The 27005-nt window shown below is 39.4% G+C and overlaps 1 protein-coding gene across 3 annotated transcripts in view; it reads left to right on the forward strand.

Moving 5' to 3' along the window:
* The first annotated feature begins 6 nt into the window (after positions 1-6).
* Positions 7-27005, forward strand: part of KDM3A (lysine demethylase 3A) — a 34147-nt gene continuing 7148 nt past the window's right edge. For all 3 annotated transcript variants that reach the window (XM_035888616.1, XM_035888618.1, XM_009648874.2), the window contains exons 1-18: positions 7-546; positions 3207-3362; positions 5544-5654; positions 7313-7415; positions 8283-8407; positions 8896-8968; positions 9053-9141; positions 11349-11500; positions 13834-14405; positions 15636-15837; positions 18181-18395; positions 21492-21644; positions 21866-21961; positions 22302-22429; positions 24142-24328; positions 24808-24977; positions 25794-26030; positions 26436-26607. In XM_035888616.1, coding sequence (XP_035744509.1) covers positions 376-546; positions 3207-3362; positions 5544-5654; positions 7313-7415; positions 8283-8407; positions 8896-8968; positions 9053-9141; positions 11349-11500; positions 13834-14405; positions 15636-15837; positions 18181-18395; positions 21492-21644; positions 21866-21961; positions 22302-22429; positions 24142-24328; positions 24808-24977; positions 25794-26030; positions 26436-26607 — 3112 coding nt within the window. In that variant the 5' untranslated portion in view covers positions 7-375. The remainder of the gene's footprint in view (positions 547-3206; positions 3363-5543; positions 5655-7312; positions 7416-8282; positions 8408-8895; positions 8969-9052; positions 9142-11348; positions 11501-13833; positions 14406-15635; positions 15838-18180; positions 18396-21491; positions 21645-21865; positions 21962-22301; positions 22430-24141; positions 24329-24807; positions 24978-25793; positions 26031-26435; positions 26608-27005) is intronic.

Raw genomic sequence — 27005 nt, forward strand, 5'->3', positions numbered from 1 at the left:
CGGCTGCTCGGAGGGAGGAAACAAAGAGGCCGCGGGGGCAGGGTGGCGGCCGGCCCGGGTGGAAATACCTCGGAGCTGCACTGCAGCAGCTTCTGGTATTTCCTTCCACCCACCCCCACTGAGGCAATGATTAACAAGACCGTGGGCAAAGAAGCATCCTGTGGGTGTCTGAGGGCTGTGCTTGAGCCGCTCGAGAAGAAGCGGGGGAGGCGGAGGGGGGAGGACGGGGGGCGGGGCCAGCTGACCGACGCCTTGTTCTGGTTGGTTTGGGTTTTGTTTTAGTTGTGGTGTTTTGTTTTTGTTTTGTTTTTTTTTTCCCCCCCTTCTCTCTTCCTTCCGTCGGTTTCCTCCCTGGAGGCCGCCCGATGAGTTAAAATGGTGCTGAGGCTCGAGGGGAGCTGGTCGCTGCTGGTGGGCAAGAGGTTCCTCAGCCTGTCGGAGGAAGACGACAGGTCGTGGGACACCAGTCGCATCTCGGAATGGCCCTGGAAGTCAGGCAGGATCCGAGCAGTTTCACACACGGACATATCCAAACAAGACCTGAAGGTAACCAGGAACTTTGAAAGACACCTTTTAAAACGAGAGTGCTTGCCCTGTGACCTGGAAACTTTGTGTGCGTGCACGCGTGTGGGTGCGTATATACACGTGCATATATATATATGTACATGCTGTTGTTTGGGGGAGAGAGGTCTTCTTGGTCAACTTGCCTGTGTAACATGCTTGAAAACATGTGCACCTCTGGCTAAAGCCCCCAGTGTGCTTGTATGAATGCTGGAAATTACCTCAAACTAACTATAAATGTGCTTTGTTTCACCAGCATATTGAAAACTTCAGGTTTTTATTGCACCCGCTGTGCCTAGGTTTTATTTCTGCATGTTTCCTAAATGTAATTAAAGACCTTGTCAGTTGTAAACGATTTTTTTTTTCCCCCCAGAGATTGTAGTTACTTATGAAATGGCAACACTCCTATGTTGATGGGATCGGTCACTTTTCTTTGTTGCTATTTGAAGTAGCTGGTCATGAACAAGTACTTCTGCTGTCTTAAGACATACCAAATTCATGTATGATGTTGGAGGTTCCTTGGACTCTTCTTGCATGGTGGCCACTTCTTAATAATGATTACCAACAGGGATTTTTAAACACACACTCAATTATTGCAAGCTTAACTATGTGTTTTGGGTGGAAGTCAAGTGACTTTCACAGTTTGACTGTGAAGCTCTTAAGGGGCTATTTGGCAACTGTAGTCAGTAAAACTATTCAACCGTGTCTGGGCAGTTACTACAGCATACAAAGTACTCTCTAAGGACAAAACTCCATTATAGTAATGGCATCTTGTTACATGGTCTTCTTACTCGTTTCTACAAGGGACTTTGGTGGCAGGCTGTTCTATGACAGCAAGAACAGGACCATCTTTCAATTAAAATGTTTCCTTGCCTTTGTTTTTTAACGGAAAGAACTTTGTGATCTCAGATTAGCTGAAGAAACACCTTCTCTTTGACAAATGACAGGAAATTGTACGTGTTTCTAACACTTTTTTTTTTGAAAAGTGTAAACTTTGTTACGAAGAGTCCCGAGTTAGAGGCCGAGCTGCTTGTTGTGGATCTGCGGCAGGGGTGGAGCTTTCTCTATCTTTGGCCAGCGGGGGCTGTGCCCATGCGGTAGGAGTGAGGAGGATGTTGCTGTTGCAGAAAGCTCTTCCTAAGGACCTTCTCTGGGACTTCAAAGAAGAAGGAGCAGGTGCTGCTGGGGACTTTACTGTGAGCCTTGTAACTGGTTACGGTTCTGCCAGAAGCGATTGACTTAATGCGTTCTCCAGTGAAAGTGTTAAAGAAGTTGCAAAGTAGACAATTGAGGTGTGGAGAGCTTTTGTACTAAAATGCATGCCATCTCCTTTCCTCTCTCGCAACTCTGTGGAAGAGTAATGTATAGTTAGACCCAAAATAGTAATGTACTGGGGGGGGGGGAAGTCTGAAGGAGAAGAAATATTTAGTCTGTTTGCATAGCATCAGGAGCAAGCTACAGAATAGAAGGACTGTTGACTAGTTTTGAAAGTATTTTCTCAACTGTGTTTTCCTGTTTGTGCAGTGTTGATACAATAGACAAAACAAGCCATTCTGGTTCTGGTACTTGTGTTATTTGCTTATCTCTTTCATTGTTTCTGTGAACTTCAAAATGACTAAATTCATTTCTGCACCCATTAGTTTTATGACTCCTGTCTGTGCTAATGCTGTTTTGTGTGCATGCTTTTACTTGCCTTTCCCCTTAGAGGGAAGCTAAACACAAGGAAATGTTTTTAAGATTCGCTCAACTGAGGTTTCTCTGCTGTTAGGGTGAAATAGCTAAATATATTTAGACTGGATCGTTATATTTTATGGAGAGAGGGAGCAATTTTTCTGAGAGTATTGTTCTCTACCAAGACTTCCCAATTCCTGTATTCAAGCAAAGTTGTGTTTGTGGTCTTTCCCAATCCTTCGTTGATGTCTCTGTGTTGCCTATGAAAGAAGGGTAACGCCATCCCAAAGAAATTGGCCAAGCCACCATGTTTTTGCCACGAAGTGACAACTGCTTTCCTTTTGAAAAGCTTGTGGAGATGCTTCAGAGATTCGTAAAGATAAATACCAGTCAAAAGCAGGCAGCAAATGACCTTCATGCTATATAATTTGATCACCTTTACTGATATACTGTCATTTGTGCTTCCAATAAATTAACTAAAGTTGTTCTTTGGGACTCTTATTCTTAAAATATTTCTGGAAAAACAGCTTGTTTATTCAAGTACTCTAGTTTAGAGTTTGTGGAAAATGCTTGTGCCACTGCTATATATGGTCCTTTAAAGTTTCAGAGGGTTTTTTGCTGTGTTTTTCCCTGACTGTGAGCACTAGTGGCAGAGTTAGCACATTTAACTGTCCTTAAGCAACAGAGGACTTTTTGAGTTGTAGAGTTAAATAGGAATATAAATGTTTTATGTGACAGTAATGATGACAAACCAGTTAACATTGACTGTCACTTATAAAATACTGGATCATCCTGAGATACTTTAGTGATTGCTTGACTGTATGACAGAAAGGCAATAATCATGTTTGCATTAAAAGTACTTTTAGTAATTTTTTTTCTTTTTGGAGAAAATTGGTGTTCATTTATCCTTTTTCACGTTCTGCGCATCTGAATTCTGTTGTTAGTCACTCCTTCACTTTGTTTCCTTTCTGTAGATTTGTGTAGAATTTGATGATGAGTCATGGGAAAAAAGAAGATGGCTAGAAGTCTACAGCCATAAAATGAAAGCATTCCTGGTGGAGCAAAAGCTGGTACTGGCTGAAAGAAAATCTCAAGCCGGTTCGATGTCTTCTGTCCAGTGGCCTGCAATGGCAAGTATACACCTGGCCTAACTGACTTTGGTTCTGCAGTTCCGTCTTCCAAGGACACGTTACAAGTGTGAATTTCTCAAGTACAGCTTCACCCATGTACTCTTACGGGTAATCTGAAGGGGGACTAAATCTCTTTGTACAGCTAGAGCTAGGCAGAGCGTGTAAGCAACTGAAGTTGGTACGATGTGCCCAGAGATACAGGAACGTATTCTTATGACTTCACTTCCCTCCCAAATGACTATTCTGTACAATGTTAATTCCTTCTCCCTCTAGTCTCGTGTTTCTTCCTTCTTTCACAAAATTGCGGTTAAGAGAAAAAGGGTAAATAAGTTTCTAAGGATAGCCTGTATTTCTATCAAAGTTCTTGTTTTACTCTGCCTCAAGTACTGTGAATTCTTCAGTGATTTTTGATCTGTGACAAAAATAATTTGAATGACTCTTACGTGATGGCTGCCTGGCACAGATGACTTGTGAGGTTTGGGTTTTGTGCATATAAAAACCTGACCTACACTGTACAAGCCAGAGAACTAAGCTTTCTGTAATTGCCATACATGACTGGCTAGGCAAATTAGCCAGTAGAGGTAAACAGGGAACATTTCTTAATGTATTCAGCCAGTATAGTTTTACTTGACTACTTTGGATGTTGCTACTCATAAAAGTAGTTGTGAAATAAATGAAGATGTAAACTTGCTGTATGTTAATTATGCTGAAGTTGTAGACCATGTTTTAATACTCTTAACTTTGCTAGGTATAAAGTATGCAATGTATTTCATATTGTTGTATTTTAGCTGAGTTTTTTTTCTTAAGCAAAGCTAATCTAAGCAGATATTTATTTATCCCAAATAGGATGGGAGAGGAAGTGGAAAGATAAAACCTTAATTTTATTTTCTGACATGTGTAGTAATGTCAGCAGTTCTACTGGTAGATTTTGCTGATAGAATGTTCTGAAAACCTGCTTATTTAGACTTAGCTGTTGTCCCTTTCCAAGTAACTGAACAGTTCTTTCTGGATACTTGTCTTCAGTTTACGCATAAGGTTTTCCTTGCAATGTGTTTGATGTCTCAGTTCATGCAGTATACATGTTCCAAAGCTCATTTAGCAGAGGAATGAGGTAGGATAAAGTAAAGCACAATACTGGAGCTTGCTTTTGCAAAAAAGGCTTTTTCTCCCTTTGCTACCACCCAAGGCAGGAAAGAAGGGGTCACAAAAGAGGTGTGTGGATTAATTTCTTTAAATCTTGATCACAGCTTATTGATTCAAGTATATGGGAGAGTATGTTTCTGACAAACAGAATAGCTTTGCAGAACTCTTGTACAGTCACTTCTGGAGAGCGTCTTGTTCCTCTTATGGTGATACTGCCCCTTTGACAATGCTTTCACTAACTGAAGTGAAAACAACAAAGGGGAAGAAAGTCTTTGCTTGATCAGGCCTTTGGAAACCCAAAATGACTTTCTTTTTTTCTTTTAAATGGGGCACAAATGTACCTTTCACAGGTAGGAGAGAGGAGTTACTCTTGCCATTTCTGATGTTCCATGCTCTTGGTGCCTACCCACTCAGAGCTGTTACTACAGGACTAGGCAAAATTTAATCTTGAACAGATTAGGAAGAGTTCAGAAGCTTTTAAAGGAAACTTTTGTTTCTCGTCCGTTCTTAAAGCCTTTGGTATTCCTGACCATGACTTCATCATTGTACTGCAGTGATATAACAACTATGAGGTTATCCAAGTCATTGTACATGCCTAAACAAAGCAGTATATTCTCAGTGTTGCACGAGTTTTGAGAACTTTAATGTAAGCCATGCAGCAGACCTTCATTGATTTGCTAGTTATTCCCCTGATCTACCACAAGGAAGGGTTTTCATTAACATATCCACAATTAGAACTCTTAGTTTTAGTAAATTCTTCATATTGAGATGAATGACTAATGATTGTTAATGACAGCCACCTGAACTGAAATCCAAACTCATTCTAATAAATGAAATTCATTTCAAGTATAGTTCAGTAACTCCTTTATTTGGCATGTATTAGAAGTTTTATTAGAAACTTGCTTTGTTTTAAGAGTTGCGTGTAGTTGTGGCATCTTCACAGAAAAATAGATGCAAAACTAAATTTTTTAAATGCAAATGAGGAATGATGATATCTTCTTACTCTGTTTCTAAGAAAATGTTTATCACTTTTTCTAGACTTATAAATCCTTAGTGGACAAAGCTGGTTTGGGATCAATGGTTTCAGTACGCTATCTCGGTGAAGAGAGATGTGTTTTTCTTTCTAAAGACCTTTTGACACCCATTCAGGTAACTTTGTATGGCATTAGAAAGATGGAAGATAGATCTTGTGTCCTGGTATTTAAGATAGGCCAAGCTAATATATTCTAAATGCAAACTTTAGATGGATAAAAACTTGGACTAGATGTTTATTGTTATAACTCATAAATATCAGTTCTGAATGTAATGTGTCTGTTGATTAAAAACCTGAAGCTGATCCAGGATATGCTCACTTAAGAGAGATGGATGAGGGAGTGTGCTAGAACAGTTATTCATCTCAGGTGACAGCAATTGCGTCATGTTGATGGGGGGGACAATCTGGAACAGTTTCCCTTTGTTCTTGTGAACATGGCTGTCATTACTATGAAAGAAGTTGCAGGGATGTCTGGAATAAATCTTGCTATTTAGTAGAAACAGATCACTTCTAAACCTAAACAAATGTGGATCTGGGCAGGATGTAAATGAGATGGTTGAATTGCAGTCCCTTTGAGCACCAAGAGGAAAGTTCATCAGTGAAAATTACATAGAGACAGGTTGAACCAATTGCCCTGGGTGACCGAATGGCCAGGCATTTTGAGGAATAGTATCTGCTACTGATAAAGGATTTAACCTTTTTGGAAAACTACTTTCAAGGCCTATAAATGGTCTGAAGAAAACTTGTAACAGATGTCACATGCTGAGACTGCTAATAGTGCCATCACTAATGTTCTACTTTAACTTGTTAACAGTCAGCAAATAGACAACTCATTTTGAAAAACTGTTAAAATCACTTAAAGCTAAATTTGAGTTGAATGTTGTTGTCTTGCCTGTGTTGGCTCAACAACAGAGTAAAGTTTTCTTTATGTAGAAGCCTTATCTCTGTAATAGAGAAGGTTGCTTTTCTGGCATCTTGAATAACAGTTTCTTGACTACTAGCTCTTGACCCTGCTGCTGCTTATAAATACCCGAGCAGTGCTTGGGACAGGAAAAAAACCAAAACCTTTTTTAATAGCACTCTGAGCTATTGTTAAAAACTTGCTCTAAACTTTAATTTTCAGAATAAATTCTAAATGTTACCAAGCAGCATGTCTTGGATAACAGGGTAAAGGAAAAAAACCCTAAAATATAAATACATGATGATAAATAATTATGAATTAATTAGATGTAGCTGACTCTTCATATGAACGTGTTATATTGGTGTCTTGAGATGGACTGGATCCTGGCATTATTATCATAAATGGCAACATAAAATATTTGCATTTATATCTGATCAGGACTACTTATAAATTGCTGCTTCTGAGAACTTAAAATCCTAAATCAAAAAATGGATGGTTCAGTTACACTTAGTGCTCATTAGCAATGTAGTAAAACAAAGACAGGATGTTTTCAGAACAATATTAAGGTGGACTTGGAGAGAATAGATTATTTCAGTTGGAAGGGACCTACAGTGGTCATCTTGTCCAGAAAGCTCACTTCAGCCTGGCTTGCTGATAGTCATTCCACATTAGTGGAAAAGGAAACTAGTGGTAAGGAAATTATGTCTGCCTCAATAAATACAATATCCTAGGAGATGAAGGAACACAGAGTAATGAGAAACTTGTTGGACTTGTATGAATTGCTGCTATCCTGTTTGTAAATATTATGTCTCTTAGTTTATCAAAAGCATTATGTTTAATACCAATTTACTTGGGGTTTTTTGTTCTATATAGGATGTGGACAGTTCCAGGCTTCCTCTGAAAGATGATCAAAATGTTAATGAAGAAATTCAGGCTTTGGTTAAGAAACACCTAGATGAAACACGTTTGGTACAAGGTACAAGCATATTCTGTAGCAGAAAGCTCTGGCAATAAGTAGTCAAGTCAAAAAGGAAATCTTTGCAGTGGTGGTGTAAATTACAATAATCTGTTTTAGGGACAAAAGCTTTTTTAAAATACGGATTCCACTTTCTTTCGCAGCAGTGAATGCGAAAGGTGAAGGATTATAGAGATTTAAGTTCCAACTATTTCCTTTGTAAGATTGAGTACGTGATTTAGGTGCATATAGATGGCCTGGCACTTGTAAAAGTGTTATCAAATTTGGAGCTATTCTCACTGAAACTATTGGGAGCTGCTTATTGTTTCTATTAGCTTGGGGGGTTTTTTTGAGTCTGCTGTTTGTTTATAAAAACTACCAGAGTTTTATTTAGAGACTACTTTTTGAGTCAAGTTAAAATTGTTATTTTTATATTTGCCAGCTTTTAATTCTTAATTATTGGGTTCATACAAGCATATTTGTAGTCATATGTTTGTGTATGCAAGAAATGCCTTGCTTTTATGGACAGGTAAATATTGTAACTTAGAGCTGTCATTTCCAATATTGTAAAGAGAGGAAAATTTCACATCTAATCATTGAATCTCCTTTTCTGTGTCCACTGATCTGCCTCTGTCTGAAATCTGGAGGTCACTCTGGCCTCTGTTGTATGTCTTAACCTCCAGAAAACTTAATTGAACTATTCCAGGAAGGAGGCATCTGGCACATAGTTTTGTCATGCTTTTTCCCTCCCTCAGCTATGCAGAAGTTGTCTCAACGTTCTCAGTTTGTTTTGCTTACTTGCATCTCAGTACTGTTGGCAAATTCATGTTAGTAACTGGGATGATCTTCGTGCTCTCTTTCCCTGTATTTTTTTTTTCAATTTTTAAGGTGGAAAAAATATAATTGGCTCAAAAATTAGAATTTATAGCCTGGATCCATCTACTCAGTGGTTCACAGCAGTTGTTGTCAATGGTAATCCAGCTACAAGAACTCTAGAAGTCAACTGTCAGGAGGTAAGAACCAGTTGTTGTGGGTTTGCAAAGGGAGATGGGAAGTGGGTGAGAACTTGTGTTGATGGAGATATAAATACATTTTTAGTTCTGTCCTTACTGAAATAAGCTTAAAAAAAATGGGGATCGGTGTAGTGCGGAGTAATGCATTGCCCCAAGGTATTTCTGTATGATGATGGTAGAATTATCAAATAACTGGTCTTCTATGCGAAATGGGGGAGACCTGGAATTTTTATTTGAAGAGTGAGGCAAACATATGATCCTTGTTTCTTTGCCTTCTATGCTGTGTAGATAGTGCTCTGAAGCACCAGTTTATATATGTGTTTTCATGCAGAGACACTGTCACAACAATATATTGTTAAATTCAGCTTGGTATTCAAAGAACCTAGAAGGTCTAAGCTTAGTCTATACCACAGCATCTAACAAAAATACATTCAAACAGTAACTTTCATGTCTCTAAATGGCTGCTTCTGTGTTTGTTCCTTTCCAAGATTCCAGCTTTAAAAACTCTTGATCCAGAGTTAATTCATGTTGAAATCATATATGACAACAATGGAAAGTGTGGTAAGACCTATTATGGTTTGTCCTTCAAACACTAAGTAGCATATTTATGATAAATAGATTAATCTTGATCACCTTCTCTTCCAGATAAATCTAAAAGAATTGGGGGCATAAAAAGGAAGTCGTCGGAGAGTAGTGGGAGTGTTGATGCTAAACACACAAAATCTTCTCCTGAGGTAATGCCTTATTATGTTATATATGACTGTTACACAATGGTTATGTCATTTCTCAGAACAGTCTTAAATAAGGGTTAGATAGGAAAGTGGAATAATAAACATAATCCATGGGAGGGTGTGTTGAGTTCTTTGAAACTTGTCTAGGCATGGGTAAAACATCTTGCCTTGTGATAATCAGCAAAAAAGCTGCTGAGCCTTGAAGGTGGTTGGTTTTTTTTGAACTGTGGTTTTTGCCCCCTCCTTCTGCTTAGGACTTAGCCTGCCTGGTCATGTATTCTGTAGTGGGAGAAAACACAAAGCAGTTCTCAAGTTTATAACCTTTGCTTTTCATGTTCCTTCTTTAACTATTTTGTACTTAAACCCAAAATGTTCAGCTACTCTTGCACACTTTGAGGGTTCAAGCTGCAGAAGCAGCAGTCTGGAAGAATGTTGTTTCAGTACAAAACTTGTTCTAGTACTTCTGTGTCTGCATTTATTTCTTTTGTGAGTGACCTGCCAAGTATCACTGAGATCTAAGAAAACTGTCTCAGAGGTCAAAAGACAAACTGGGTAGCTTAAGTATAGAAGCACAAATGAAAAATAATGGCTTGGCTAAAGGATAGTACTTAAAACTTGCCCTATAATTTTGCCCCAGTGTTTCAGACCAAAAATTGCATTTTAGGCAGGAGTAGCCTTCTGGAAGCTCTAGAGTGGTGTGAGGTGTGGGAGGGTTGGGTTCTGTTTTGGGTTTTTTTGGCTTTGTGTTCTTGGCTTCTGTGCAGTCAGTCCTGTGCTGAGTCAACTGTGTAGATCTGGCTAATGACTGGATATCATCAGAAATCTTTAACAGCTTCACAAAGATACAGCATGAGGTAGCAAGTACAGGAGAAGATTCCTCACTGAAAAGAGTGCTCTGTCTTGTATTTACTGCTGACGAAGAGCGTACAGCAAATCAGCATGCAGCAGCCAGTGCATTACAGTTATACTTATGTTGTGTCTATAGCTCATGCTTCAGTACCTTTAGCATCTTTCAGGGGCTCAGTTTGCCAAACTTTGGCTTTCTGTGTATTTAGCCATTGTGCAGCCTGCTTAACACATGCAAAGCTGATCTTTATTTCGTATTCCAAATGTACTGCAGAAGAGTTATTGTGATCTGAATTCATAGCTTGTTTCACCATGCTTTTTCCTTACAGTAGTGAAGTTACTTTGAATTTTATAGTCTGCCTTCCTTCAAGGGACTGGATCCTTTATCACTTTTGTACTCTTTGGGAAATGCCTCCCAACTATTTTCTCAAAGTGGTTACAAGTGAGTGTACTTTCTCATACAGAAAACAGCAGTTCAGTTTCTTTCTCCGATTTTGGTGGATGTGAATATATGGGAGTGATAAGCTGAAGCCAGATTTTTGTTTTACTTGGAATGTGGTAGTACTCTGATTTCTGATATGAAGTTAATTAATTCCAGTGTTTTTTTGAGAGCTTGTCTCAATGCCTGACAGCTGTGTTATACCAGAGCGGAAAGGAAATATTTTTGGAGTTGATGGTAACAAGTCTATAGTGTAACTTCCAGCAGTGAGCTGAGCATGTGGGAGTGGAATATGGATGTTCGAGCTGAGGAAGGAGCCCCACAGAAAACTACTGTTTTTCAAGACACTTGCTAGTTTCCTAGGCATGTTGTATGCCTAAAAGAATTGTGGATTTGTAAGGCTGGTGATTCGGTTGGCACAGGATTTCTTTGCTTAACGCTTTCTAGAATCCTGGTACAAAGACTTTCTCACTACAGGGAAGTTCATGTCTAGATTTTTGGTAGTGTTGTCAGACTAACTTCACAGTTCTAATTTTCTCCAAGATTTTCAGATGAGCTCTGAAAGCTATTTCTGAATTCTGATTACTGCAGTTATTTCAGAAAGATCATTGTGCTGGCAATTATAATGATCAGAGGTTTCTATCTTCCTTTCCACCTTCTTAATACACCTTCCTTTCCCCCCAAAAGTTTGTTGTTAACTGGGGGAAAAGGAATTAACATAAACAGTGTTTCATGGAACCTGTAAGGTTTAAAATGACACTCTAAGGTCTTTCCATCTTACAGACTGGGTGAGGAATGATCTTCAATGAGCTCCATTAAACACAGTGGGAAGGGCATTAATGTATTTCCCTTTTTAAGCTGAACCTTGCAAAGAAGTATTTCTGTTATTCTGAATTTTTGCTAACTGTTAAAATCTGCCTTACAGGTTTCTCCCAGTCAGGGACATGTGCAGTCAGTACCAACAGTGTTGGGTGAAGCATTGCTAGGATGTACTCCTGCTAATAAAGACCAAAGGCATCAAGGCCTGCCCCTGCCAGCTAACTCACCACCCAATCTTGGTGCAGAAACTCCTCAGGGGTAAGGAATCCGTTTGTTTATGCAGACTCTTGCTCCAAAAATAACTCCAGTTCTTAGAAAAACAAGGGGGTCATTTTAGAGAACTGTAGTAACTAGTCTTCTGTAGTGTTGGCATAGAAAAGTGTTAGACTTCATTGTCCTGGATACATAATATGCTTGCTTATGCCACATTTTTCTTTTTTTATAGAATCATAGAATGGTTTGGGTTGGAAGGGACCTTTAATTAAAGGCCACCCAGTCCAACCCCCCCTGCAGTGAGCAGGGACATCTTCAACCAGATCAGGTTGCTCAGAGCCCTGTCCAACCTGACCTTGAATGTTTCCAGGGAAGCGGCATCTACCACCTCTCTGGGCAACCTGTGCCAGCATTTCACTACCATCACTGTAAAAAATTTCTTCCTTATATCTAGTCTGAATTTACCCTCTTTTATTTTAAAAGCATTGCCCCTTGTCCTATCGCAACAGGCCCTGTTAAAAAGTCTGTCCTCATCTTTCTTATAAGCCCCTTTTAAATACTGAAAGGCTGCAATCAGGTCTCCCCGCAGCCTTCTCTTCTTCAGGCTGAACCACCCTAGCTCTTGGGCTTTCCTCACAGGAGAGGTGTTCCAGCCCTTTGACATTTTTGTGGCCTCCTCTGGACCTGCTCCAACAGGTCCACATCTTTCCTGTGCTGAGGACCCCAGAGCTGGATGCAGCACTGCAGGGGGTGTCTCACCAGAGAGGAGCAGAGGGGCAGAATCCCCTCCTTCAACCTGCTGGCCATGCTCCTCTTGGTGCAGCCCAGGGTATGGTTGGCTTTGTGGGCTGTGAGCACACATTGCTGACATTATGGTTGAGGTAGTTGCCCTTCAGTGTCACAAGCCAATGTTACTGCTTCATTGTACCCATCTGTAAACTGATCGGTTATACATAGGTGCGGTGCCTACTTTTTCACAGAATCACAGAATAGCAGGGGTCAGAAGAGACATCCAGAGATTATCCAGTCCAACCCCCCTGCTAAAGCAAGTTCACCTAGAGCAGGTTGCACAGGACCTCTTCCAGGCGGGTTTTGAATATTTCCAAAGAAGGAGACTCTGCAATCCCCCTAGGCAGCCTGCTCCAGTGCTCTGTCACCCTCAAAGTAAAGAAGTTCTTCTGAAATTCTTTTGTCAAACTCATTCCTCCCCTGTCCCCTAGAAAAATAGAACACATTAGGCAGGACACATTCAGGCTGGTGTCCCATATACTTCTTGCAGATCAAGTTCAGGTCCTCAGTTATATTTCTTGTTGAACAGAAGTGGCTTTAAACTTCTTTGTTACCTGTAGGAGGCTGGAAAATGTCCAATTGGGTGTAAAACCTTCCAGTACAAAATTGCCCACTCCAAGCTTTCCATGAACAAATTTAAGCTGAATACTGCATTTCCATTATAAATCTAGCTCTAGAAGTCATGTTGTCAACACCTTTTTCAGTCAGATAAATGTCTCCAAAATACAAACTTCTACATCAGCTGTGACTGGAGGACAGGCAGGCAGGGGCCTGAGATGAAGGCTATGTTTTATTCAATTATCTGACCATAGCAAGTATGGGAACTGCATTGCGCCATGCAACTGTGCTCTTGAGTGTAATCACTACTCCTTCCTAACTTGCATTATTTGAAGGTTAGCATATTGTGCTTGTGTCCCTAATTCTGTTACAAAAATGAACATATAAGGTAGAAATAGTGACAGGAAAACTCAAGTTTTGTGGTTTAGCTTTAAAATAAGTGGTATAGTTTTTTTCCACTTAGTTTTGTGTATATATCTCATACGACAAATGTGGAAAAGATGATTTTTTAATTTGAGCTTTTTGTGTGGGAGCAATTTTACTGCCTCCAATATAGACTTGTAGTGCCAGCCCGAAGTTTCCTGAGTATTAGAATCTTCTCACAGACATGCAAGTGAAATGCATTTGGTCATACAGCTGTTGCATGGAAAAAAATGAGAAAGTAACTGTTTAATTGTGAGAGAGGGTAGTGGAGTAGCTGCAGTGCCTAAATTTGTATGTGCCTACATCTGTGTACACTCTTATCATTCTGACCAACTCTTAAAAAAAAAAAACAAAACCAAAAAACCAAAACCAAAAACCCCACAAAAACCATCCCACCCCCCAAAAAATCTAAACAACCCCCCCTCCCCCCCCCAAAACCACAAACCTGTTTAACCTCACACAAAATATAAAATCTTGGAACATCAGAATTCAAAGTACATGGTTAAATTTCTCTTTCAAGCTTTAAATGTGACTAGGTTGAGCAGCTGATGCCCTGATTAGTTTGACGTCTTTATCTAATTATTGCATGCATGTTGTGTGTGTTTCAGCACATGTAGACGAAGCTTACCGGAAACTCATCCTTCTTGTCTTAGTACTGGAATTAAACCATTGAAGGAAGATCTGACGGCCTTTCCTAAAGTGGGGTTTATATCTAAAGAACAAACACAAAATCTTAATGATCAAAATGGTAAATATACCTCTTTGACAACCTCAAGATCTTCATCTTTGACTGATTCAGCTAATGAAAAAGGAACCAACCTGAAAAATACAAATGAACCTCTTATGAAGCCCACAACAAACTTTGCAAAAGAGTGCATTTCTGTAAAACAGTTGCAACATCTTAACTCTTCCACAGCAATACCCAGAGTCAGTAGCACTGTTGAACTGCAGCGGACTTTAGATTGTAGACCCTCAACCTCAGATGCTCATCTTCTCTCTTTTGCTGAGTCTGGAGTTAAATCACAAAACAATTGCAATAGCCAGAACAGCCACAAAGGAAACAAGACTGATGAACTTACAGACATGGAATTTTTTATTAGGAAAAATTCAAATGAGATTCTTTATGACAGAAATGAAAATGAAAGCTTTTGGACTGGAAGTGTCAAGATCCAGGATAATAGTAAGTATTTTTAAAACTTCCTGTCATTTGAAAGTCCTTGTAGTTTCTGTGTAACTACATACAAGCAGGTCCTTTGTAACATATGCAGAATTAGTACTTTAAATTATGTGATTGAATCTGGAATCTGAGACATTTGTGGCTTCTTTTACAAGGGGGGAATGCAGTAAACTTGAGAGAAATGTCCTTTCCTGATAAAGGAAAAGGACTAAACATTAATTTCTAGAAATAAGTTGTTACAAAATTGATGCAAGAACAGAATGGCAAAATGGGTTACAAAAACAAGGTTCTGTTTGGAATACAAATGCTGATGGCATAATGAGACGGGGTTTTGTTTTGTTTTTTTAGTAATGGTCCTAAATTTTGTAAGCATGGTGAGAGATGGAAGTTGTTCTCGACAAAGCTTTGTTCAAGAGGGGCTTTCATTTAATAACTGTTCTGAAAACAAAACAAATAAAAAACCAAACCCAACCAACCACAAAAAGATCCCCCTCAAAAACCACCCAACCCTACAACAACCCACATTGTTTCTATGTTTTCTGTGGCCCAGTTCCACTTGGTGAGCTCTTCGTGTTTTCCACATGGGACAGAATGGGAAAAGCTGTAGTTGCTTAAGGAGCTGGACTCCTGCTGTTGTGTGTTGTGCTGCGCATCAGGCAGTATAGCTGATCATTCAGTGTTCTGGGAATCTAACTACACACCCACTTCTTTCCAATCTCCTGTTGCTTGGTCTTGGGTTACCATGTGCTATTCCATAATTAACAGCCAGGCAGTCACTGCTGTGCCCTGCTAGGCCTCACCCGTGATGTGGGAGGAAGAGGGATGCTTGGCATCTGTTATAGTAAGATTCTGGTGTACTTCTGTCTTCATTACTTGTGAAATGTGGTTGCTTCGTACCCTGGTCTACTCAGTGCTCAGGTTCTCCAGCCCTGATGGCTGAAAAACTTTGATTAAAAGCAGATGCTCTTCCAAAATATTTCTCTGTGGAGGAGTGAAAGGAGCTGTTAAACCTGGGTCCATCGACTACAACTCTAGTGGATCTGTAGTTTGAGAAAGTTTCTACTGACCTGAGAAGAGGCTTCTGCCAACTAAAAGTATTTTAGCATAACTTTGTTTCAATGTAGTGTGAAACTTATAGGAAAAGTTGACATGGATCTTTCACTAAAATACATTTGCTTGCACCTTTATATGAGAAACTGAAGCTTGTCTAACGTACACTACTCTTCCCTGCAGTAATCGTTCGCAAGTCAATTTTAGCAGATGCTTCTAAAGTGAAGAAGCTGCAGCAAAGTGGAGAAGCATTTGTACAGGATGGTTCCTGCAATAACATAGCACCTCACTTGCATAAATGCAGGGAATGCCGTTTGGACAGTTACCGGAAGAACAAAGAGCAAAGAGACTCCACTGTCTTTTGTAGATTCTTTCACTTTAGAAGGTAAGAACAATTTTGGCTATATAGACCTTGATATTCTTTGTGTCCCATGTTGGAGTTGGACATATGACCTTTTTTCCTTTTCTGAAAGGGGGCTGTTGAGTGCTTGCTGTTAGCTATAGCATGGATCTTCGTCTTCCAGGGCAGATGAAAAAACAGTTATTTGGTCAAAGTGGTCTCATTTTAGGTCTCTGATTCAAAACTGTTAGTTGCCAGTGTGTAGCTGTTAAGCTATGAGGCTAATATACCTAACTAATGAAAGGTTGCCTGTGTTTTTTTAGCCCTTAGAAATTTTTTTAACTGCTTCATTTGAGTAGAAAATATTTTGGCAGGACTTTGAGCTCTTTATTTTGCTATTCTGGGCTGAGTGCCAGTGGGATAATATGAGTTTAGTTTGAGTGCTACAGCTCAGTAGTATTGGAGATGGTAGCAAGAGGGTAGATTGTGTTCATGTCTCCCAAAGTAGAGCAATTGGGCCCATGAAGTGTTAGACATATATCCACAGCTGTGGAAGAGTTGCAGTAAGTGGCCAGGGGCTTTCAGCTGGAGTCATGGAATAGTGATGGGCAAAATAATAAGTTACATTGCGTTGCTCCATTTGTTGTTCCACTTTACGCTTAAGAGTTTGTGCTGCTGCTTTAAGCTTGCCATAGAAACATTTAATCAGTACCCTCACTGGGTTTCAGGAGGGCAGATAGGGAGGGTCAGCAAGACAACTTTAAGGAAAACCTGGTGACTGGGGAGTGGTGATTGCTTTTCCAAACCTGATCTGCAGCTTCAGATGCATTATACCCCACCCACAGCCCCCAGAGCCTGATTCTTGAGTTGAACAGCCAAGGTCTTCTGATGTTTTGTCTCTTTAGCTCTTAAGACACCATGAGGAACCCTTTCAAAGAGTGTTAAACTGTTACTTGAAGCCTATCTGTAAGCCCAGGGTAGATGTCAAATTGCAGTGTCTGGTTGTTTTTTAACATGTCCTTTCCTTGGTTTTCAAGTTGCATAATTTTTTTCCATGAACTATTTGATCTCATGTCCAGATGTTGTTGCATGCTTCTTATTTCCCCCCACACCTGTTTAAGCTTTGCGGCACACTGTGTTTTATGGGAAGAAGGTAATGCTTGTGATGTTAGAGAAGAAAAGCAAAAATATTAGCTATCACAAGGGAGATGGGAATTTACTTATTCTCAGTTTGCCTTTTGATTTTCAGAGGAATAACTTTCTTTTGAGTCTCTAGGTAGAATGAAAAGAAGCTATAAGCCTGAAGACCTTTTAAGAGAAAAAACTGAAAGCAGAAAGGTTACAAATTTCATGGAGGGAAAAAAAACCCCCACCAACTTTTCCACTCTCATCTTCTTCCACCACAACACCACACCACCCCCTTCGCACATTTTGTAGCTAAAGGTTTTAAAAAAAAAAAAAAAAAAAAAAGGCTATGTGTTACTACTGTTTAACCTCAGATTAGAGATTTTACTACGGTAAACCTTGGGACAATCTGACATTAATTGAAATGTTCAGAAACGTGTGAGGCCAGGGTGTAACAATGGACTATGCTAATTCATCTTCTCAGGGTAAAAATTCAGACTTGCAGTGCAGTTCAAAGCAGTTGAATCCTTCAGTTTAGAACCTGAAGCTAATGGAACTGTCTCTTTATTGAATGTGAAATCTGCAAAGTCTGAAGATGGTGTTTGCCTGGTGATATCAGTTGCCAGCATGTGTTTTCTTGCCACACTTAACACTGTAGTGAGCACATATTGTCATCAGAAGTCAACTTCCCTTTACAGCATTTTGAAAAAAGGCTCCTGAAAACATGAACAGAACTCTTTTATTTAGTAAACTACTAACAATAGAGATCTCATTCCTTCTACCTACTCGGAATTACTGAAGAATATCTTACTCAAATTTTGCTGGATTTTTTTGGCAGCTAGTTCTAAATAGTTGTTACTGAAATATATTGTATTTTTAAGGTGTTGTAATGTCTCTTGTGAGTTGTACATAGTTCTAGATTAAATTCTTACTGTTACGCGCCCATTACCTCCTCTAGATGTGATCCTTAATGCCAATGCATTTTAAAAATTATGTTAAACTGATTTGGTTTCCTGTGAATAAAAAAAAATCTTTAGGAAATCTGCCTTACTACAAAAAAGTGATGTTTGGAGTTTTTTTTTAAACAAGTGATGCATTAAGCATGCTTAATGCTAATGACAAGTATGTTTACCCATGTCCATTGCACCATTAAGTGTTAAACTCATTGACCTACAGTGAACATGTTTACAGTTCAGGCATTGACTCATTGGAATGAATGTAAACTAATAAAACAATTGAGATTATGGTTTTTTTTCTCCACAGGTTGCAGTTTAATAAGCATGGAATACTGCGTGAAGAAGGCTTCTTAACTCCAAATAAATATGACCCTGAGGCTATTAGCTTATGGCTACCTTTATCAAAAAATGTTGTGGGTCTAGATCTCGACACAGCGAAGTATATCCTAGCCAACATTGGAGATCACTTTTGTCAGCTAGTGATATCTGAAAAGGAAGTTATGTCTACGATTGAACCACATAGTAAGATCAGTTTGTATTAAAATAACCTGTATTTTAATAGCTTTATGTGAACCTTTAGGCTTCTGACCTGTGTGAAAATATATTGCATGCATTTGGAAATGTCATGTAAGACTTCAGTGTTTCCCTCTCTTCTCAGAGAGATGTAATGGTTAAGGTCCAGTGTGAACTAGTGTCAACAACTCTTTGCTCACAGGCAGGGGGAAGGGAAAAGTAATTCTACCCTTCTTTATGTCAGAAGACTCTTCTCAATTTATCGAATTACTTTTCCTGTTGCAGAGAGTGTAATTCTGTTATGAAACAAAGTGTAAAAAAAAAAAAAAAACCAACAAAACAAAAAAACCAAAACAAACTAACAAAAAAAAGCAGGCAGCTGACAACAACCTATTCTTAGCCTGTAAATGAAATAAAGCTTTCATTTTGACTGCACAGATTCCATTAGATTGCATTGGTCCTATTTTGTTGTTCTTGCATAATAGACCTAATGCTGCCTCTCAAGTCACTAAAGAAATCTTTTTTTTTTTTTTCCTTCCACCTGAAATCTTCCAGTAGGAGTGTTTGAAGTGATTGTATGTACAGCCTTACTGGGAATAGACCAGAGAGGTGCTGTTGATGGGGAAACTGCCTGTAGAGCTTCATCAGTGCAGACAGAGAGAGCAAACCTTGTGTCCTCGAACACAGAGAGGTTTTTGGCCACATCAGAACCTTTTTGTAGCATACATAAGCAGACAGATGGGGAGGGTTGTGGTCTTACATGATCACTTCTCAGAGTAGAATGACTCTTAAAACTCGGTTTGGTTTTTGGATTATAACTACATGACCAAGATGCAGTACAGTTTAGAAGACTGTCTATCCAATGTCTTCTGCATTTGGGTAGTAGTGATATTATATAAAGATTGTATCTGTTTACCAGTCACTCCAAGGTTTTGAATAGAAGAAAAAAACTGAACAGGCTTGAATGCCTTTCAGAAGGGGAGGGAAGACTTGAGATAATTCAGAAATGCTTGCTGTGGGGTCTTGCCCTGTACTACCTGTAATCTGCAAGCTCTGCTCTTCACCTGAACTGGAACATATTCAGGCCTGTGGAGCCAAAATATCAATAGCTAGAATGAACGGTACAGGCTGGAATCCTGTGAAATACTTTCGGAAGGATGAAAATTTGGATGGAATTCATGAAACAAAGGGGAGGTGTGGTGTTTCTTAACAGCAGAGGGTGCATCTGTTAGCACACCTACCAGAAACATCCTCTGCTTGAAAAAACACACATGGCTTGAAAGGAGTAAATGTCATGATTTCTTCTTTGTTTATTGCCCTGGCTGGTGAGAGTAAGGGAACTCAATTTCATTAAAATGGAGAATGTTTTTAATGCCCTGGGTAGGAAAGAAGTAATTTACAGTTCTAGATATTCATTATTTTTTGAACAGTTCAGTGAAAGAGTGCTCACTCAGTTGGCACAAGAAAAAGGGAGATTCTTCTGCCACTGTGATTTGAAGTTATGGTAAACTTTTCTTGGCAGAGTTCAGCTGAAATGATACCTTTTCATAAAAATTCTGTCTCTGAAAAACCGACCTTTTCCAAAATGTCAAAATATTTTGTTCAGATATTGCTTTTTAGGGGATCATTTATGTTTGAATATTTTGCAGTGCACAGTATGTCTCAGGGTCAGCCTTTCTCTCTTTTACCAGTGAGTTACCAGACTGGTAGGTAGAGCCACAAGACAAACAAGCATGAGGGAGAAAGTTATTTGGGAGAGCTTCCTTAAAGAGAGAGTTCCTTAAAGGATTAGTAGAAAAGCACAAGTGAAATTATCCTAGTGTGGTAAAAGATTGACCAGTGTAGAAAGAACAGCTTGTTAGGTCACATTGTTCCTTGGCCACGAAGTGCCAAAAGGAGACCTAGAGAAAGAGGAGACAGGATAAACTACAGAAAGGAAACAAAAGAATAGGAGAGGAAAAGGACAAAATTCAGTAAACTGAAATATGAAATGACATGCAAAAGACAACAAAAACCCTTTCATCCTGGTTTGGGGAAATTGGAGGATTGGCCTAGAAAAGGGTAAGTATAGTCCATGTTTTTAAAAGGCAGAGAAGAATGGAACTGATGATATTTAGACCTCTGTCTCCTGGAAGAAGTTTGAAACTAGTCAAACAATTTTTACCTCCTACTTAAGAACAAATTGTGCCAAGCTATTCTAGTTTTGTTCCGTACATAGTCAATGGGCATTATACAGAAGAAAAGCAACAGATGTCTTGGATCCTGGTGTGGTTATTTTGCATACATTAGGACATGGTCTCTCATAACTTGGTTTTAAAATTAAGAAACATTGTGGGCAGAAAAGTTTCAGAGAAGCTACAAGGGTGGAAGGACGTAGGAGGAGGCAGATGTGTGCTTTTTGTCTAGTCTAGTTTTCTAGCTGGGGACGTAATGCAATGAAGATTGGTCTAAAATAAACTGTACATAATGCAGCCCAGGAAGGGCTCGCAATTTTTTGGAAGATACTGTTGCTGTTTGGGATGTTTTTAGTGAACTAAAGTGACTTGGGGTGAGGATAGGTGGAATATAATGGGCACATAAGAAACATTAACAGTAGTGGTCAGTTCTTCAGAGAAGAACAACTGAGCAGGTGATCGTTCTGTGAAGGTCTGATACACACCTGTACATGTATAGGTCCACCTACTGAAAGGAAGATATCTACTTGCCCACTATGCTATTGAATAGAGGACAAGGACAAGCTGATTGTGGCAAGCTAGACATTAAGCTTATCTTGCTAGTAGTAACTTAATTTTTTCTAGGTTGGCTGTGGAATTTCCACTTAGGAGAATGTCAGCAATGCGCATGTTAACTTGGGCAAATATATGTTAGGAGTAAGAGATGTAGTTGGTGCTGCGCAGGAGAAAGCAAAATGGTCTTGATTGCTTAGACCCTGTTCTGGACCTGCTTTTCTGAATCTTTAACAGCAAAGGCTTTGTTTTGGAGTTCCAATACAAAACCAAGTCTGAGTCTTAAATCACTGAAGTATTTTAATGTAGCTATATTTGACATGCAAATTTTTTGTTGTTGTTTAAACTAACACTTTGACTAATCTGTCAATTACCACAGGGCAGGTAGCCTGGAAGCGTGCAGTTCGTGGAGTTAGAGAAATGTGTGATGTCTGTGACACCACGATCTTCAACCTTCATTGGGTCTGCTCTAAGTGTGGCTTCGGCGTGTGTGTGGATTGCTACCGGATGAGGAAGAAAAGCTTACATGAAGGTGAGAATGTATATTGCTACTTTAAACAAAGTGGGGGAGAGGGGAATGAAAACCTGTATTTTGAACTTGGAAGTCAATAACAACAAGACAGTAAGCCTTCCCCAAAAAAATAATGCATTGTAGACCCGTGGTTTGGTATATCAATAATAGTAAAATGTGTAGCTTTCCAGAGAAAGATGAAAGATGCACTAATAAAAGAATTTAATGGTTTTGTTTTACAGATGATGATTCAGATACTTTCTCCTGGTTTAAATGTGTGAAGGGGCAGGTACATGAACCAGAGAATCTAATGCCTACACAGATAATCCCCGGAAAAGGTATTTTAAATATTTGTTTGGAATGAAAAAATTCTGTAGGCTTTTGCTGCCTTTTGTATGGTGTTGATATTGTACTGAGTGAGGGCTTGTTTTTTTCAGTAAGGAAGTTAGTAACAGCTATGTATTTATTTTTTGTCCAAAAATTGAACAGCCTGTGTACTTAGTACTATTTTATTATCTTTGACCCTTACAAAGAAGTAGCAAAACTTTTTGTTTAACGATGAACTGTGTTTGTGTACTATTGTTTACCTGCATAGCATACACAATTTCTTAAAAAGTCTTGTTGCATGCTGGATGTTCTAATTTACATGTGAGCTCACTAATGACTCTTTTCCTTTAGCTCTCTATGATGTTGGTGATATTGTTCACTCCGTAAGAACAAAATGGGGAATAAAGGCAAATTGTCCTTGTGCAAATAAGCAGTTCAAGGCACTATCAAAGCCAACTCTAAAGGAGGATTCAAAACAGGTATTGCTATTGTCTCACACCATGTCTGTGTAGTACAGATTTGCCTCAGTCTACTACCCACATCTGAAGCCAGTGGCAATTGACTCTGTAGGTATGCCAATCCTGACCGCTACTGATAAACCCATCATGTAGGTTTTTGTTTAAAATTTGTATTCAGTATTCATCTTTCTGTTTCAGTTCTTTTTTAAGTTTTGGGGAAAATCTTGTGTCTTTTTGACACAGTGATGCCTCGGTGAGTGACCTATCCTTAAAAAATGCTCAGTGAGGACTTTTTAGAGCAAAAATAAGATTAGATTGTGAGAACCCTTAAGAGGAGAGACTTAAAAACAGTCTAGTGGGAATGGTAGCAAAGTGTAGGCTATTCCTTGGGTCCAGGAGATGTAATACATGCAGCAAGTAGAAGAATAAGTAGGAATTCATAAAAGAACTAAACACGAATAAAATTGTGAGGTCTAGAGCAATATGGAGAAGCATTGATTTCTATGTGAATCCTGGTAAAAAGCTTGCTGCTCAGTATATTAACAAACAAAACCCCACCATACGTTTATTTGTAAATGGATGTAGAATTTTTTTTGCTTTTGAGAATAGAGCACAAATTAATGGCTTAGCCTTGCAGCATCTTGAAGAAACCAGCTGAATTAAGTAATTTTAATGCTTATTCATAAACATATTTTGAGAATAAGCATGTTACCTTAAGTGTAAGAAGCAGGCTGAACTTGATTTTGGTGTTGGTAATCAATAGAAGAGAGAAATTATTGTGAAGTGTTAGAAGCAAAGAAGATGGTTACGTGTTTCAAAAGTTAGCCTACGACTGACCTAGCTTCAGTCTTCTGTTTCTCGATTTCCCCTGTGATGCTGGACAAACAGCTGTGTGGGAATGTATCTATATCTCTCTCTGTAAAATTAGGTGCTGCACTGGTTGTGTGAGGATAGGCTTATTAAAGTTTGAAGCATTTTATATTATGTCATGTTTGGAGTCCGTACCAAGCATCAGCAGTCATTAAGAGATGAAATAAAGTACGTAGCCTTAGACAGACACAGGTGCAGAATAATTTCTTGACTGGAAAGTATATGAGCAGAGAGAAGAAATTTAGCCAGTCATGCAGGAATCCCAGACCAAAGCAGTAGTTCTGGTTAGTCTGTTACCTAGAATCTCCAAACGAGTAGATAAATTGACCTCACAGGAGATGTACAGTAGTCCTGTGCTTGGACTGGGCTGGCCAGGTGGGTGCTGCACTCATATGCAGGTGTATTTTAGACCTGGACGATGAGTGGACTTTTGCCGCTGCCTTAAGATAAAAATTTTGGTGTGCTACCTACTTGTTTTAGTCTACTGAACTAGACCTCCAGCTTACCCCTGGTCTGAACATCAGCTATCACTAGAATTACGAGAGTGCTGCTATCAAAACTGCATTTGGTTCCCAAAGCAGTCCCAGAAAACGCATCTGGGAAAGTCTGCTTTCTGTGCTCGTCTTGAGGGGTGGTGGACTCTGTTGCCTACTCTTAAAGTTGGGAGATCTCAAGTCCTGCTGGGTTGGCATCTCTGGCTGATACCGAGATGCAATGCTGACCTCTCGTGGAGATCGGCTCTTTGTTTGAAGAGCCAAACCATTTCTTTCGCAAAATAATTATTTTGGACATGTTATTGCTTGCTTCCCCTTTCTGAGTCGAGTATGTTTCTGTCTAATCAAGTTCTCATTTTATTTTTTCAGAACTTAGTACCTGGAGAGAGGCCCAGCCTTCAACATAACAGTTTTGCCCTGAGCCCACAAATCACTACACATGATCCTCCTCTAAAGTCAGCAATTGGAAGTAAACAAACTGCTTCAGTAAATATTTCTCCTTCATTAAGTTGGTTATCAAATCTAACAAGTGGAAACGTGAATAAAGAAAACAAAGGTATGTGCAGAACAAGTGAAGAGTAAACCCTTTGTGGCTGTTTGTCAGAAGAACGTGGATCAGACCCAGCAATACCTTGTGTTGAGAATGATATGATCTGCCTGCTGGGATGGGCGTTCAGCGCTTGCACTGCAAAACTGGTCCATGGCAATGACCTGGAATAAAACCTGGCAGGGTTAGCACATTGTTTTTTGAAAACTGGATTAACATCCCATGGATTCAAGTATTCTTGAAAATTCAATTTGAGAATGTATTTATTTTAGAATGCATGATTTTAAAAACCTTGGAATATTGAAGAAAGTTAAGTGAAAGGAATTTAATCTCTATGTATTGAGAGGAGAGAGATGTGTGCATATTTACATGTATGCGTATAGGAGTACCTAGTCTTAAAAAAAAAAAAAATCCAAAGCATATACTTCTCGTGGTTCAGAGGTTTAATCCTTGCTTCATTCTTGGATGTGTTCTTTTCTTCATTTCAGAGAAACTCCTCATACCTATTTCAAAGAATGAAAATAAGCCTCTTCAGACACTCCCTAGTTTAGCTAAGCCTGCTGCAGCCCTGCAGACCTTCAACAGTGCAATATTAACACCCGTGAGCAACAATAACACAGGCTTCTTGCGGAACCTGCTGAATTCTTCTGGAGGAAAGGTATATGAAAAACTTTGGTTTACAGGTTTGAGTTGATACCAGGCTTAGACTGCTGTTCTAAACCTGTGAACAACTACCACAGACACTTGTTACATTAGGTAAAATTCTATTTTCATTTGGGGAAAAGGGCTTAATTCAGTGTCTGTGTTGCAGTGCTCCAGTCAGTGCTTTTTAGAGTAGCAGCTTAGTGCTACTATCAGCAAGATTTGCTTGGTGAGGGATTGGGAACCAAGTGATAAAGCAGATGAATCTACGTAGGCTAGCGTCTGGCAGGTTCATTATTTGGCATGTCCGTTAGACTGAAGAAAGAAGCATCAAGGAACCTACAGATGGAGGGGAAAAACATTCTGTGGTGGGTGACTGTCTTTCTCATACCTTGTTTGCGGACTTGTTCACTTCAGATGTTCCTGGGCTTTGTTTGCTCTTACAGATACGACTTCAAAATGGTGGGGTAAAATATTGGTGTTGAGAATTCCTTGATGAAACTGCATTTCTGTTCTTTGATAGAAAGAAAGTCTTGTTTTGTGCTGCATTTCATGGTGTTCTGCAGAATTGCTGAAATGTAAATCAGAGCTGAACTTAGGCCAGAGTGCTGTAGACAAAGTGTCAGAAATGGCATTGACATTTAATGATGGTGAGTTTCTAGACAGCAATGTTCGGCAGATTTTTGTTTCTCTGCACGATTGTGAGCTGAAGGGAAACATTTTGACAGTGGCAAATATCTTCTTTAAAGTCTGCAGGACAAGGCAACAGAAAAGTACACCAACTTCTTTTTTTGTTTTTCTTTCTTTTTTTTTTTTTTTTGTTTAAAATCAGACAGACAATGGACTCAAGAGTACACCCAAAATCCTTGATGACATTTTTGCTTCCCTGGTGCAAAATAGAACCATTACAGACTTGCCTAAGAAACCTCAAGGATTGACTATAAAGCCTACAATAATGGGCTTTGATACTCCTCACTACTGGTTATGTGATAACCGCTTGCTATGTCTTCAAGATCCAAACAATGAAAGTAATTGGAATGTCTTCAGGGAGTGCTGGAAGCAGGGACAGGTATTTAAGTTTTTGTGCTTTTTCAATTTTCAGTTCATGCACTTTTTCCTTTAATTGAAGTGCAGGTACAGACTTATTGCAATGATAAGCAACACTAAACCTTCATAAAATGTACTACACGAACACTGTTAGATCCTTGGATAAAAGGATGTATAGCTTACTAATTGAAATCAGATTCTGAACTTATGGCTCCGTATAAAAAGCTGCCTCATAGCTTGAAATAAAGAATGATCAAATGCACGGCACAATTCTGCTAAAGCAAGCAGAGCATTTATTTTGGAAAACACAGCATTCACAAAGTGCCTGCATTCAAATGTTCCGTATGTTTTATGCATTACCCTGTTTTGTGTGGAATTAAAATTTTTGGTGTTTAATAATTCTTCAGAATGTTATTCTTCTTCACAGCCTGTAATGGTGTCAGGAGTGCATCACAAATTAAACGCAGACCTCTGGAGACCAGAGTCCTTTAGGAAGGAATTTGGCCAACAGGAAGTAGATCTGGTTAACTGCAGGACCAATGAAATCATCACTGGAGCTACCGTAGGGGATTTCTGGGATGGATTTGAAGATATTTCAAGTAAGTAGTGTGAACTTTTGTTCCACCAGGTAAAATATACAGCAGCAATAATTTTGCCCTTGCACAGATTTGTCATCCTTAAGCAGTGTAAAAGATGTTCCAGGCTTTTTCTTCATCCTGGGCAGTGTGCCTGCAATGTATTCTCGCCACATATGCTTGCGGGATGGCGGGCTGGATAGAAGCTGTCAGCCCCAAGGAGGGCTCTCCTTCAGTAGAGAGTGTTTGGCTGCCTTAAGCCTTTTGGGAAGTGTTCTGAGAAAGTTTGGGATCTTCCTAGCAAGTAGGTTCACCTGTCAGCTTTTTTGCCCAGTTGAGTGAACCATAAAAGAGCATGTGTAGGGTTGGTGCTGTCGTGGTTTAACCCGGCTGGCAACTCAGCACCACGCAGCCGCTCGCTC

This window comes from Egretta garzetta, unplaced genomic scaffold, assembly GCF_000687185.1.
Source record: "Egretta garzetta isolate BGI_Z169 unplaced genomic scaffold, ASM68718v1 scaffold241, whole genome shotgun sequence".
Taxonomy (NCBI): Eukaryota; Metazoa; Chordata; class Aves; order Pelecaniformes; family Ardeidae; genus Egretta; species Egretta garzetta.